The 15,181-nt window shown below is 50.5% G+C and overlaps 1 protein-coding gene across 1 annotated transcript; it reads right to left on the bottom strand.

The window, feature by feature from the left end:
- Positions 1 to 244: 244 nt before the first annotated feature.
- On the bottom strand, positions 245 to 2,299 carry LOC105534385 (the record flags this gene model as incomplete). Its single annotated transcript, XM_011973091.1, is given in 8 exon segments — positions 245 to 432; positions 435 to 470; positions 473 to 517; positions 520 to 573; positions 576 to 629; positions 632 to 673; positions 676 to 701; positions 1,860 to 2,299. Coding segments are annotated over 8 exon segments (885 nt in total), but the record flags the coding sequence as incomplete, so codon positions are not given.
- Positions 2,300 to 15,181: the final 12,882 nt, after the last annotated feature.

The following is a 15,181-nucleotide window of genomic DNA, read 5'->3' as shown; positions in this document are numbered from 1 at the left end:
CCTGTCCAGCAGGCTCACTTTTCACACAGCTGCACCTCATCCCTGAACCTCACCTGCACAGCTCAGCCAGCCCACTGCTGCTGTGCTCCCAAAGGGGACGGGGACAGAACGTGACAGAGGCCACGGGGACTGAGCAGGCAAAGGAGTCCTTTACAATTTCTCTTCAGCATGAACCAAGTGACATCCCACAGTACAACAAAGACTTATCATGCGAGTAGCTCATGAGCACACAGAGGATGCCAACTCAGGTGTGTCCTTGCGCGAGCGCTGAGGGAGAGGAGAAGGTAGATAAGGCCTCAGCCTTCTGAGCACGAGTGGCCAGCCCTGCCAGGCAGTTGACCCAGGCAGTGGCAACAAGCGACAGAGTTCCCTGTCCCGACCCCTCCCCCAGGGTTGCCCCAGCCCTGAGAAGCCAGCACTGGGGAGATGCTACACCCTCATGTTGGTGCCCCTCCTCCCGTGGCCATGAAAAACAACAAGCGGACTCTGACCTCCTGAGGACATACTGGAGAGCAAAACAAGAGTAATCAGCGAGATGGGCCTGAGTCCAGCTCGCAGCACAGGGCTTGCCAGGTGCTCCCTGCTGAGCCTGAGTCCAGCCAACAGCAGCTTGGAAATCAACTGACAGTTGCTGAGCTGAGAGTTATCCACGGTCCCAGGTAACCTGGAAACTATGTAGCTCAGACGAGGCACCCACAGACCTATATTGAGAGAAAAGGGGAGTCAGAAGGTATTTAACATGTTTTTAACTATTGTGATGTGAGCTCAGGTCCCAGGAGCTGGCTGCCTGAAGGGTGGATCTGATGAGGATCCCACAGCCCCTTCTGCCCACAGCCCTCCGCAGCAGCCTCAGGGTCCTCTCCCCAACAAGGATCACTTCTCCTGACCAAAGGGAAGGACGAGATGCTGACTGCAGGGTCCCTGCTGAAACCGTGTCTCTCCTAGAAAGGGAAAGGAGGGCTGCCACAACCCTGACTCCACTTACATGTGAGCAGGGACATGCCACTTCCTCGGGTTCAAATCCTAACTCAGCCACTTACTGGCTGTGTTAGGGGATTAACGAGCTCATTCATATAAACCATTCTACGAGAGTCTGGCAGGCACATGGCCGGCCTTAGGCCTTTGTCTGTGGTTATGACTGTTATCTTCGTTAGTCATCACTTAGAGAGAGACGTGCAGAGCTCCCATGATGGGGTGTGGAAGACAGCACAATCAGCAAACACTGCGTTAGAATAGTCGAGGTCAGCGGCAAAGCTGGGGGTGTGCGTGAAACGGGAAGAGGCCATAGCCGGGGGGTGTCAAAAAGGAGGAAGGGCCTGGGAAAAGTCACCATCCAGCAGGGAGCCCATGGGAACCCATGGTGGAGAGCCCTGGATGGCCCAAGTGCCTGCCGTGCCTCCTAGACCCCCGCCCCCCTCCCAGTAAGCTGTGCTGCCCTGAGGGTGTGGGACAACTCCCCGGAGCTGGGCTCCCTAGAAGGCCCAGCCATCACCCTTCCACCTAAACAGAGGCCTACGGCCTACAAATCACCAAGGCCTCCTTGGTCTCTAACCTTGGAGCCAGCAGGACATACAATCGTCTGTGAGCCCAGAGCAAGACCACAGCGGGCCCGAACCGTGACCGCCTCAAAATGCGACGTGAGAGAGACTGGCAGGGTCCTCCTTCCCCCAAATCATCCACGACATCTGTAAAGACCCCACCACTACAGCTTCATCCCTGTGGATTCATTCCACCACTGTCAGGCTTCAGGAGCGCCCAGCACACGGAGGTTTAGACACTGTTGCCTAAACTCTCCAAGTTCATCTGAAGCGAGCTCATCACAGCCGCTCTAAGCCCCTGCCCTCCAACCTGTCTCTTACCCGGCGGGACACACACAGTCTACATCTCTGCAGACCTGGACCTCAGCCTCAGCGCTCCTTCTCCTCCGCAGCACCCCATCCCCCTGGTTCTGCCGCTTCACCTCCTCCGTGTTTCTTGAACCTCCCCTTTCCCCCAGCCTACACTAGAGTCTGGACACCACTGGCCTGGCGGCCTCAGAGCTGGGTCCCCCAACAGGCTCCGGAGGATGCCCTCTGCTCATCCACCCTCTGCAAAGACCCCCAAGCAGCCTCTCTGTGAGGCTGCACCCCACAAAGCTGGCATTTGTCTTGGCCCTAAATGGCCGAATATTGTCTATTTCACATGGTTCAACCCATAAACGGTGGAGAGGACTCCAGAGGTCCTGTTTCGAATCCTCAGTAGCTCCACTTGCCAAGCTGCTTAGCTACCTAGCTCCAGCCTATCCTTTCACACTACCCAGCAGCACCAAACACGCAGCTTCTAGAACTCTCCCTCCGTTTCGCCTTGGCTGTGACTTGGCTGTGTAGCCCTTCTGCCTGGCATTATCCACATGTTCTCCTCTCTTTTCCCACTCATCCTTAAGACCAAGACTAGCTGTCACCTCCTCCAGAAAGCCTTCCTTGACCAGCCCTCATCCACAGTAAGTACTGCCCGCTCCTAAAGCTTCCCTGGGATTAACACTGCACTGACCACATTGGCTTCAGTGATCTGTTTTTCCTTCCACTTCTGGCTCTAGTGTAGAACTCACAGGGCAGGAACAAGGTTTTCATGTCCCCAGCACCGGAAACAGCAGCCCTTGGTTAACACATACTGAGTGACTCACAGGAAGTGTTGGCTGGAGCTCATTCACACTAGCATGTAAATGACTGATATACATCTTTTCCTGAAAACAACCCTTGCTAGGGCAGAGGAAGGGGAAACCCCAAAGCCCTGGGCAAGTGAAGTGGAGGAAGCAGCCCCACCTGGAGAGGGACAGGTCCAGGGAGTCCGGAGGCCCAGCATCAACCCTGGTTGTGAAGGTGGGCTCCGTTCTGCACGTCTCCCGAATGGCTTGGGTGGAGGGAATCGTGGCTCCTATTTGAACAAGTGAGAGGCCCTTAAGGCAGTTTTTAGACGGAAAACTTCTCAAAGGGACTGGGAAGCGTGGGCAGCTCGGGAAATCGGAGCATCTAAGCACAGAAGCAGCTGAGCAGGTGAACTCCAACTGCCTCTGCTCAGAGCGGCTGCTTCCCAGCAAACCGCAGTCCTGCCCCCACGCCCACGCACACTGCGGACTGGCACTTCACACAGACTAATTAACAAATAGCAGGGCGATTAAATCACGCAGCCCATGGTATTTTCCTAACTCCTCTCAGTGGCGGCAGAGCATGAAAGTGAAATCAGGAGCTCTCCCCAGAGGCCTCGCTGCCGACCGCAGGCCAGTGTTCAGAAGGAGCAGCAGCCACCGAAGAGGCACAGCCCTCACGCACTCCGGAGACCATGGACAGCTGCCTCCATGGCCATGTCCTGCCCTGTCTCTCCTCCTAGTCCTGGGCTGGGCTCTGGCCCCCCAGGAGTAGAGAGCAGGTCCTGGTCACTGGCTTTCCGTGCTTTCTGTCCCTGGGTCTTGTCCCTTGTGCAGAGCTGCTGGCTGCCCCCCTCAGCTCCCACCCACCTGCTCTCAGGGCACAGCTGCTCCAAAGCCGCCCCTCTCCTTCCTCCCCTTGGCTCCAGGCACGGGCGCTGGGCCCCGCCTGGACACTCACGCGTTCGGTTGTCTTCTCTCCTGCTGGTCAAGCACCCCTTTCTGCTGGGGTTCAACTCCTCTGGGCTCTGTCCTCCTCTCTTTACACGGCAAACCAAGGACCCAGCTGCCCCTTGTTCAAACGCCAGGAGAGGGCTCCCAGCCAGCAGTCCAGACAGAACACTCCGGATGCTCCGTGACTCTCAGACAGATCCTTGCAGAAGAGAGACTTTCTAGAGCCTGGACAATTTCATAAATGGCCGTAAGGACTTTGCTGTAAGGACTGTGCTCTGGGAAACTGGGTTTTCCCTCTATGAGTTAGAATTCCATGACAACACGGCCCCCAAAACACAGATGCTGTTTACCTCTGTTCATACAGCCAAGCTCATTAAAATTCATTAAAGCCATCGACCATCATTCTACTGAAAATCATTTATAACAAATCAGACTTACAACGGAGTTTGGTGTTGCATAGTATTCAATTTGATCAAATCAGTCCAGACATAGAAAGCTCCCATAAGGAGAAGGAAGAGGGTGATGTAGAAATATAAAGGGGTAAAATGATGGCACGATGGCTAGAGTGCAGAGTGCACAGAAATCAGAATTCACCTTCCTCAAGGCTAGCTCAGGGCAGGATCCTAACACACACACACACACACACACACGCTCAGGCATGCACACACATGTACACACGCATACACACGTGTGCACATGCATGTACCTAAGCACACAGTGGCTTCACATCACTGCTCGATCACTCCTTTCTGACATGCAAACGCTACTTTGCACTTTTCACCCGCTCCCCAACTAGGAATTCCTGCATACTTATCCCCAGAAGTTAGAATTCACATGGCAGATAATAGAATTTCTGCCAATTAGTTCACTTATTTAACAAGGTAGGCTCTTTCTCTTCCGGAAATGGTCATCTGTAGGTTATCATAACATTTCACGTGGGCTTCCTCCAGGGAACAGGAAGGAACAAGGACAGTCAGCAACTGTCTGGAGAGCATTGCCTTGCTGGTTTAAATGCTCCAGCAAGTGTTTGCAGTGGGACCGACAGCAGGTAGAGACACGGGTGGAGTGTGCTGGGGGCAGGAGGAACTGCCTGGGAAGGTAAAAAGGAATGGGAAGAAAGACAGGGACCATCCCAGAGAAGAGCAGTGTGATCTTGATAACTTCAATGCCTGTCAGCCAAGCATTCAGGATTTATTTCTACCCAAATTATCCTAAGAGAGGCAATGGCCTCATTCAGTGCGGTGGAGAAATGGGCTCTAGCTCCTAGGTGAGAATGGTGGCCAGCCTCTGCAGATGGACAGGAGAGCTGCCAGAGAGAGCCAGGGCCATCCTGGTGGCGGTCGCAAGTCTCACCCCAACCCGCTCCAAACCCACCCCGGAGGCAGGTGCTACCAACGCCATGTAAAGCACCTGCTGAGGTCTGGGAGAGGCCACGCCCATAATCACAGCAGGGCGTTTGTTGTGCTTTTGAGAGTCAGCCCATTACTCCTGCTGAGACGCCAGCATCTGTGTGTGCCAAGAACGCTGTGACTAAGGGCTATTAACTGGGTGGCCCTAGGTCACTGGAGAAATTGCCTGACTCTCAAGAAGTTCCCCATCTCGTTCCTTTCTGAAGGGTAAGTGTAATGTAGACCTAGGTCATCGTTTGTATTAGAAGACACGTTGGCCGCTTCACTGAGTCAGGCTTTCACTGAAACATAATCGCTACTCACCTCCCAAAACAGAAACTATATTGCACTACACTATTCCATATTATACTCTGTGGTGCTGTGCCATGCTATACTGTGTAATATCATACTGGACTACACTATATTATGCTGTACTATACTACACTATGTTATACTATACTATACAATACGACATTATACTGTGTGTACTACACTGTCCTCTGCTGCACTACACTATGCTATGCAACACTATACTATACGATGCCACACTATACTAAACTACACCACGCCATACTGTATTATACTCTACCACACTATATTATGCTACAACACACTACACTATGCTACACTATGCCATATTATACTATACCATACTATATTACACTACACTACAATATGGTTCACTATGCTATACTATACCACACTATATTATACTACACTATATTATGCTACACTATACTACACTATGCTGCACTATACTGTATCATACTATGCTACCCATACTATACTATGCTATAAAACAATACACTATGCTACGCTACACTATACTATATTATACTATACTGCACTATATTATGCTACACTATACTACCCTATTTACACTATACACTATCCTACCCTATATACACTATGCCATACAGTGCTATTTTATACTGCACTGTACTATATTATGCTACACTATGCTATGCTATATTATATTATACTATACCACACTATATTATGCTACACTATACTATACAATGTTATATTTTACCATACTGTACTATGTTATGCTACACTACACTATGCTATGTTATGCTATATTATACTATACCACACTATATTATATTACACTACACCACACTATGCTACACAATGCTGTATTATACTCTACTGTACCATAATATATTACACTACACCACACTATGCTACCCTATGCTACATTATACTGTACCATGCTGTATTACACTATACCCCACTATCCTACACTATGCTATATTATACTATATGAGCCTATATGCTACACAATACACTATGCTACACTATACTACACTATACTTTTTATACTGTGCTATACTATGCTACACAATGCTAAACTATACTACACAATGCTGTCTTACAATATACTGTACTATATTATGCTATACTGTGCTATGCTATACTATATTACATTATACCACACTATATTATGCTACATGATACTACACTATGCTATGCTATACTTTACTACATTATATTATGCTACACTATACTACACTGTGCTGCACTATGCTGTATTGTACTATCTTATACCATACTGTAGTATATTATTCTACACTGTAATGCACTATGCTGTATTATACTATCTTATACCATACTGTAGTATATTATTCTACACTATACTACACTATGCTGCATTATACTATCTTATACCATACTGTAGTATATTATTCTACACTGTAATACACTATGCTGTATTATACTATCTTATACCATACTGTAGTATATTATTCTACACTATACTGCACTATGCTGTGCTACACTATATTATACTGTGCCTCACTATATTATGCTGCACTATACTACACTATGCTATATTATACTATACCACACTATGTTATGCTACACTATACCATACAATGCTTATACTATACTGTACTATTTTATGCTACACTATGCTACGCTATGCTACATTATACTATACCACAGTATATTACCTTAAACGATACTACACTATTCTACACTATACTATACAATGCTATCTTATACTATACTGTACTGTATTATGGCATACTACGCTATGCTATGCTATGCTATATTCGACTATACCACACTAGAGTACGCTTCACTGCACTACACTCTACCACACTACATGACACTACACTACACTCTACAACACTGTACTACACTGCACTGCATTACTCTATGCTGCTCTACGGTGAGTGCACTACCCCACACCACACCACACCACACCACACTACACTCTTCTTTCACAGCCCATCTCCAGTACAGAAGAAGGAACAAGGTCTGGAGTCAGGAATGGACATGTACATGATTTAAGGCCGGCCTCACCTCCCTCTGTGCCTGCCTTTTATCTATCACACAGGGACTCTAACATGTCCCTGGTCTATGGGCCAGAGCTGTTATCGTGACCAGATGCAGTCTGAGAAGCCACTTCGAGACGCTGAGGCTCTGTCCGTAGAGCCCTGTGATCCTTTGAACTGTGTACGTCGGAATCCACTGAACATCATGTACCTATCGGGTGACTGAATAACTGACCCCCTCTCTCTTCCTTCCTCTTTTTCTTCAATACTGTTTGACCAATCTGGAAAGGTTTGATCCCCATTTTTTAAAATCCCAGGTGGCCACAGCAGCTGCCCCGGCCCTGTGCCTGTCTAGACCTGCTGTGGAGTTGGCTGCCCTGCCCTTGCATGTTGCCGCTGACGTTTCCGTGGAGCCTCCGGCCTGCACAAGCACGTAGGGTGAGCCTCCTGAGGCTGCCATCGCAAAGGACGGCAAACATGCGGCTTAAAACAATAGAAATGTCCTCCCTCACAATCCCAGTGTCCTGAGGCCTGAAATCAAGGTGTTGGCAGGGCCCTGTTCCCTTGGAGGCTGTGGATGGAATGTCCCTCACCCCTCCCAGCTTCTGTGACTGCCGTCGGTCCTGGGAGTCACCAGGCTTGCAGCTGTACAGCTCCCATTTCTGTCTATAATGCTATGCTATCCTATATTATAACATATTGGACTATGCTATATTATGCTATGCTATATTGCACTGTGCTATACAACACTACACTGTACGATACTATGCTATACTACACTACACTATCCTATGTTATACCCTACCATGCTATATTATGCTACCTATGCTGTGTCATATTCTACTGTACTTGGTGTAGCACTTGATAGAGTGCAGTGTAGTGTAACAGCATACTGTAGCATTGCCATTGCGTGGCCTTCTCTCTGTGTGTCCATGTGCTTTTCCCTCCTTAGCAAACACAGCTATTGGGTTAACGGCCCGTGAAAAGACCTCACATTAACGTGAGCGTATCTGGAAAGACCCTATGTCCAAACAGTCATATTCATAGGTACTGGCATCAGGATGTCAGCACAGTTTTAGGGGGACACGATTCAACTCACAACACTGAGAAATTATCCCAGAAGCACCTCTGTCCTCCCCTGTCCCTAGAAACACTGTCACCCCGGCACAATATGTGCCCCTGGGGAGGGGAGGCAGGCACCCCATGGCTTTCTCCAGGTAGGAAGGAAGTAGTGGGTGACAGTGGTGTGCCCGCTTTGGGGGAGGCCACCCATCTCAGTGGGTCTTCCTTTCCTCACCTGTACCTGTTCACCCCCAACGTGAACCAGCAGAGGTGGTTAAGAAGCAAAGGAACTAATTACAGAAAAAGGAGTCACAAGTTTCAAGACCTAGTTAACATGGGAGGAGTTGGGTGGAGGGACCGGCTTGGAGGCCATTCACCTACAAGCTCATGGAAGCTTCAGTCAGCAATGACAGTGCTGACAGGGACCAGGTGGGAGACAGCCCACCGTGCAGAGCAGGGAGGGCACTGCGTCCTGCTACCACCTGCCCCACAGCCTCCCAGGACCACCTCCAGGGTGGGTTTCCAGCAGGTTGGATGCCCTTGATGGAAGGACACCAGATGCTGCCATGTTGGGTTTCACTGTGCGCAACAGACCCACAGACCAACTTCCTACCAGGAAAGAGCAAGGGAAGACGGTGGGGAGTTGGGTTTCCTGCATCTGTCTGCAGTGGGGAGCACCTGCACCTTTCCTTCACGGGGTCATGTGCTGTGCTGTTGCGTTTCCAACAGGTGCAGCCAGCTGCATGAGCAAACGTTGTAGTGGACGAAGCAAAGGAAACAGATCATGGTTTTGCCATCTTGGTGACTGCCATTCTCTGTGTACATGTCTGGAAATGTGCTAGTCACACCATTTATTTAACTCCGAGAACTTTAACAAACTCTGTTGTCAAGTTAAAGTAACTGTTCATTTTCTAAGAGACTCACTCAGGGCTGGACAGAGACGCCTGAGGGGAAGGTCAGCTAGAACCCTGAGTCCTTGCAGGACATACTGTTACTGAGATGGAGACCCTTTCCCCAGCCCACAGCCAGTAAGAAACCAAACACGACTAGAAGACTATGGATGTCACTGTGTTTGGGGTGGAGGTAGGAGCATCCAGCTAGTGGTCCACGAGGAAGCAGCATCTCTCCAAAACCAGGGGCACAACAGCAGGTCCGACAGGACCTCCACAACCCTGGCCACAGTAGGTGGTGGTCAGGGGCCTCTGCAGCGTGCTTAGCAACTTCGTGGTGGTAGGAAGACTGGACCCTCAATCACTTTGCTTCTGGACATCCTGGTGGCTAATGAGCTCGGTAGCAGTTCCTCCACTGGTAAGCACCAGCAGCAGGGCACTGTTGAGAGGGCGATGGTCCTTCCATGCCGGCTTCATGCTCCCCTGTGGACTCCCTACACCTTCATCCACTGACAGCCTCAGAATGGTCATACGTGTGCATGCTAGACAAGCAAAAGCTACTTCACCGTGGGTAAGACGGTGGACGCTGACGTCGATTCCAGGTTCAAATCCCTGCCCACTGTGTCCCTGCTGTGACGGGAAAGTTGGTCTCACCATCTTTGCCATGAGAGCACTGTCATGCTGACCCCACTGTGCCGACGTGGTAAGTGCTGGGATAATACCGAGTGGAGGGCATGGCCGAGCATCTGGTGCCTGGAGGAGCCAGAAGGACAGTGGACATTAGCGTCGTCACTATCATCGTCCTGCCCCCACCCCACCATCCATTTGCCCTTCTGACAGGTGCCCGCTCCTCTCCTGATGGGTGTAGCCACTAAGCAGCCCTGTCAGGAGGTAGAGGGCAGGAGGAAGGAGTGCCAAGGGCATTCTCCTCCCAGGCCACCCCCGACTCAGGGCACAGCCAGTCCCAACATGGGGCACCTCCTCTGGCTGAGCTCCCGTGGGACAGCCTCACAGTCCTGCTCCCACCAGGCACATCTCTGCACCCTACTCTAGCACTTGCTGGTCTCTATGTGATCACCCCACCCCCTTCGAGTTCTTAGCTCTTCCACACGCACATGAGAAAATGCTCCGGATTAATCTCTTCCTGCTGTGAGCACTCAGAATGGCTTTCTGATTGGACCCAAATCAGTACTGGGTGTAGTCTTCTCTCTAGAAAACAAAGATCTTGCAGCCTTGAAGGTCTCCATCCTCCCCTGAGAGTGAGGTGAGGCTCAGTGATGGAAGGTGCCCTAGGAGGGGTGGCCGTGGTGGGTCTGGAGCCTCTGCCAAAGTACAGGGTCGGCAATCAGCCCTCGGAGCCCTCGGAGTCCTCAGGGCCCTTGGCCACCAGGAGGCCCTGACCAGGCAGATGGAGTCTTTGTTACAGAGCTGGGCCCAAGGGGAGGGGCAGATGTGTGCCGGGGACTGAAGGCTGCGGAACCACCCTGGAAGCAAATATTTGTTTCTGCAACAATCTCCATTCCCCAGAGTGCAGATAAGATTAGTGTGGCACTGAAGATAAAGAAAAATCGAATTTCACCTGTTGCCCTTGGCCCCACCTAGGCTCAGCACCTACCCATCTCAGCCGCAGGGGCAACCCTTGTGCAGGTGAGCCCAATCACCTCCCCCACTGCCCCAACAGAGCTGCTCGTGCAGCCATCAGCAACGCAGCTCCCACCTCTGAGAACAGCCGCCTGCCAGGACCTCAGAAAAGCCAGAGGAAAAATGTAGGCAGACAGGAGCTGAGGCAGCCGGGCAGCTGGGCAGACCTGGGCAGGGTGGGCAGCGATGCTGCAGTGGCACAGGAGGGCCTCTTGTGTGTACCCCCAACCATCCACCGTGCTCTGCTGTTTGCCCCTGTGGACAGGACAGGACCTACTTGGGCCCCACTCATGCACAGCAGGCTCTTCCTTGGAGCCATCCTCCCCTGGCTCTCGGGGGCTCCTCCCAGCCTTCCTAGGAGCTCCTTCCAGCTCCTTGGTGGCTTCTCTGTCACGCTGGTAAGCACCGCATCCCCCAGCCTTGGCGGGGCTCCCTTTTCTCCTCTCTCCTTGACACCTGCCTACCACCCACTGCCATGGCTTCAGTCTCCACTCATTGCCTTCTTCTCCCAAACTTATGTCCTTTTCTTTTCTTTTCTTTCTTTCTTTTTTTTTTTTTTGACAGAGTTTCGCTCTTGTCACCAAGGCTGGAGAACAGTGGCATGATCTCGGCTCACTGCAACCTCCAACTCCCGGGTTCAAGCGATTCTCCTGCCTCAGTTGCCCGTGTAGCTGGGATTACAGGTGCCCACCACCACCCCCAGCTAATTTTTGTATTTTTGGTAGAGAAGAGGTTTCACCATGTTGGCCAGACTGGTCTCAAACTCCTGACCTCAGGTGATCCACCCGTCTTGGCCTCCCAAAGTACTGGGATTATAGGCATGAGCCACCGCACCCAGCCTAAACTTATTTTCAACCCAGATCTTTCCCCCGGGCCCCACCGTGTATCCCCAGGTACCTTCCTATTGAATATCTTCAACCAGTTACCCCTTAGACTCGTCCAACTTAATCTACCCGAGATGGGGCTCACCTGCTCCATGTACCCTCACCTGACATGGCTTTCTCTCCCCTGCCTTCCACAGGTGACGCCTGCCCATCCCAAGCCGCTCATGCGGGACAGGGTGTCCTCTCACCGCTTTCTCTCACATGGCCTCACATCCAAGCCCTGTCCCACTCCCACCAGCCCACGTCTGCAGCAAACCTACTTCTCTGCAACATGGTGTTCCAGCCCCAGCCATATCCTGGCTTCCTGCTGGGCCACACCAGCTGCCTCCCCACTGTCTCGCCGCTGCCGGACTCCCCCTGCACCCATGTTATAATTAATACACGAGCTGGGTGTTCTTTCAAAAACCCAAACCAGGTGAGTTTACTGGATGAGCCCTTCCTGGTCTGTCGCAGACGTGGTCCAGGGCCCCCTCCCCACTGTGTTTCTCTCCTCCTGGGCCCCTTACTCACTAAGCTCCCCCACCTGGCCCAGGGCAGGCACCATTAGCGGAGCTGAAGACTCAGCCTGTGGGCTTGGGGGCTGACTCAGAAAAGGTAACGTGAGCACACACACATCTTCGCCTATTTCAGAAGAGGAATGCAGGGCTCTGCAGCCTAAAACCATCAGACCCAAGGGGACATCCATGGGGATTCTCATCCTTGAAGATGCAGAAGCCCCCACCCCACCACTTGAGGCAGCAAAGAGGAAACCCAGCTGTCAGGCACCTGCAGGCTTCCGCTGGCCCCTCACTCCCCTCTCCATCCAGTAGTCTTGAATTCTAAGGACCGTCACAGGCCATAGCCCCAAGCACTCAAGAGAATGGAGGTGTGGGGGTCCCAGACAAAGAAACCACCTGGTGTCACCGAGAGAAGCGGAGGAGATGATCAGGGGCCCGGAGTCCCAGACGAACAGACAACCATGAGGATGTGCGGTCTGAATGCTCTCCTCATGATCAAACACACTAAACTGTCACCAGAAGACTCCATTCCTAGGCCTGTCTGTGTCACCCACCAGCCAGGTCACTAGACAGGTCTCCCTGCCCCTCTGGACACGGCTGCCTCTCCTGGCAGAGCCGTGGGTCGAGTTGGAAGCTCACGCGGCCCCTTTTGGCTCTGACACTCCACTGTCTATGAGTCACTGCGGCTTCCGGTGGTTTCTCACTGAGGCTCACAGGGAAACCAAAGAAAGAACAATCGCAGCCCAGGGTAGCGAGTTCACGGGCACCGGGTCCAGGACTTGCGTAAGGAGGCCCGGCGACCTTCAGCACCGCGGTGACTCAAGGCGGTACTTTTCCACTGCCGGCAGGCACAAGTCCTCTCACGCGTGGCACCGGCACCTGCATTAAAACGATGTTTTGATGATGTTGCAGGACTTAGATCCACCTTCAAACATGAAAACAAATAAGAGTCCTGGCCTGGTGTTGTTGGAACAATTCCCTGGATTCCGTGTCGAGTCGAGTCCTGCATGGAGGGACAGTCAGGGCTCGCTGGTTACCTGGCCTTGAGTCACCACCAGCCTTCTCCCAGAGCCTCTGACTCATGGGCATGCTATTTGGGGAAAGAGTCACAAAACCATCACCAGCTCCTTCCTCTCGCTCCTCCCAGCTCCACACTTGGCCATCACAGAGTGTTTTTGTTTCACTGCAGTCATCCAGATGAACCCTAATTGTGTTTGTATATCCCAAATGGGAGGTGTCAAACAATCAGAATTCTCTGCATTTGATTTGTAGGACTAAATGGCAGTTCCTTACAGAATGGGCTTAGGTTCCAGATTCATCTGAAAACAAAACACTTCTAGCTCTGACCTCTGCGGAACAATAAATTCATGTTTTCAGTGTTCCCCTAAGGCCTGGCCAGATCCTCAGGAATCCTCAATGAATCCATCCTCCACATCATTTCTACTCCCGAAGTCAGGACAGACGGGTTCACCAGCAAACATCCTCTACCGAATCCTGGTTGACCAGCACCTTTTCCTCCCAGTGTTTGTAGGTAGAATTTTCCTAAGCCACACGCACCCTGCCGGCCATGGGCCGTGCTCTGATGGGAAGGGCAGTCTCGTGGGAGTGACACACGGGGCCTCTGCCATCAGACACCCCTGGTCCAATCCTGGTGCCCCCACTCTGCCTAAGCTCAGCAAAATGCGGCACTCACAAATCCTACTTTAGAGTGTTTTCTCCTGAGTACTCAGTGAGTATTCATGTAGAGAAATTAGCCCAGCTCCTTCCCCACAAGGACCTCAACAATCCTGTCCATGGTTGTCATCCAGGATGAACTGCTGCTTACTTATAACCAGAAGAGTTAGAACTCGTTCTGAACCTCCTGACGCCAAACTGCCACAAAATTCCAAACAAATAAAATGTGAATGAATATTTGAAGACAGGGTCTTGGAAGCCTGACTCTTTAAGAGCTTGCTTTTAAGTGAAATATGTACACACACACACACACACACACACACACATAAAGCAGAGAGAGGGGGCAAAGCAAAGATGTCCTTGAAACTTAAATCATGTGGCTTTTCCGTCCAAGAAAAACACAGGTCTTCCCTTGACATTTGGAGGCAGTTCCTTGTCTCTATTCTCCTACCCTCTTTGCTGGCATTTCTTTGAGAACAAGCTGAAGAAAGGGGCTGTAATGCAACTATCAATCCAGGTTGCATGCATCAGTAATATTCGGGGTAGGGGGAACTCGAGAGAAAGAATCCTGCAGAACCATGAGCCCAGATGAATCAAAATGTCTAACTATTTGGCTACCAAACTAAATAGAAATTAAATGTTCACACTCCCAGATCTTCCACTTTGAGAAGCTTTTTGTTGCTTCTATTTTGGAGCCCACCACATTACCTACAAATGGCACACAAGGGGGTCCCACTCATCGAATACCGTGACCCCCTGTGTTCGCTGAAGGTCAGCTTCACATAACTCCGAAATAGCAACACCGAAAATCTGAAATTACGGCATGTGAGTCATTTTATATCAAAAGTTACACTTCTTCTTGGAATTGAAGGGGAAAACATCAATAGATTCAACATAAAAGCATAACATTTGGTACATCAACCAAACGTAACATTTTAAAAAATTAAATAGGAATCTGAGAAGTACTTGTAACACATGTCATAAAGGAAGGTGATATGCCAAACTACAAAAGTTACAGAAAAAATCCACTAAGATGCAGACAGAAAAATAGAAAAGGCAGCTAAATGAACAGAAAAGGAAATAAAAATCGCTAATAAAAAATTAACTGCATTAGTATAAAAGAAGTATAGTTAAAATAGCAAGGTGGTGTTCTTGCCTATCAAATTAGCCAGGGCATGTTAGGGGTGTGTACACAGCCCTACAGAGGGTTGGTAAGGTATGCTGGCGGGAACATAAATTTATTTAACCTTTCTGCAAAATAATGGACTCACATTAATCATAGACCT

Source organism: Mandrillus leucophaeus, unplaced genomic scaffold (assembly GCF_000951045.1).
Source record: "Mandrillus leucophaeus isolate KB7577 unplaced genomic scaffold, Mleu.le_1.0 Scaffold134, whole genome shotgun sequence".
Lineage (NCBI taxonomy): Eukaryota > Metazoa > Chordata > Mammalia > Primates > Cercopithecidae > Mandrillus > Mandrillus leucophaeus.
Note: the sequence above shows the minus strand (reverse complement) of the source record. Positions and strands in the feature narration are given on the sequence as shown.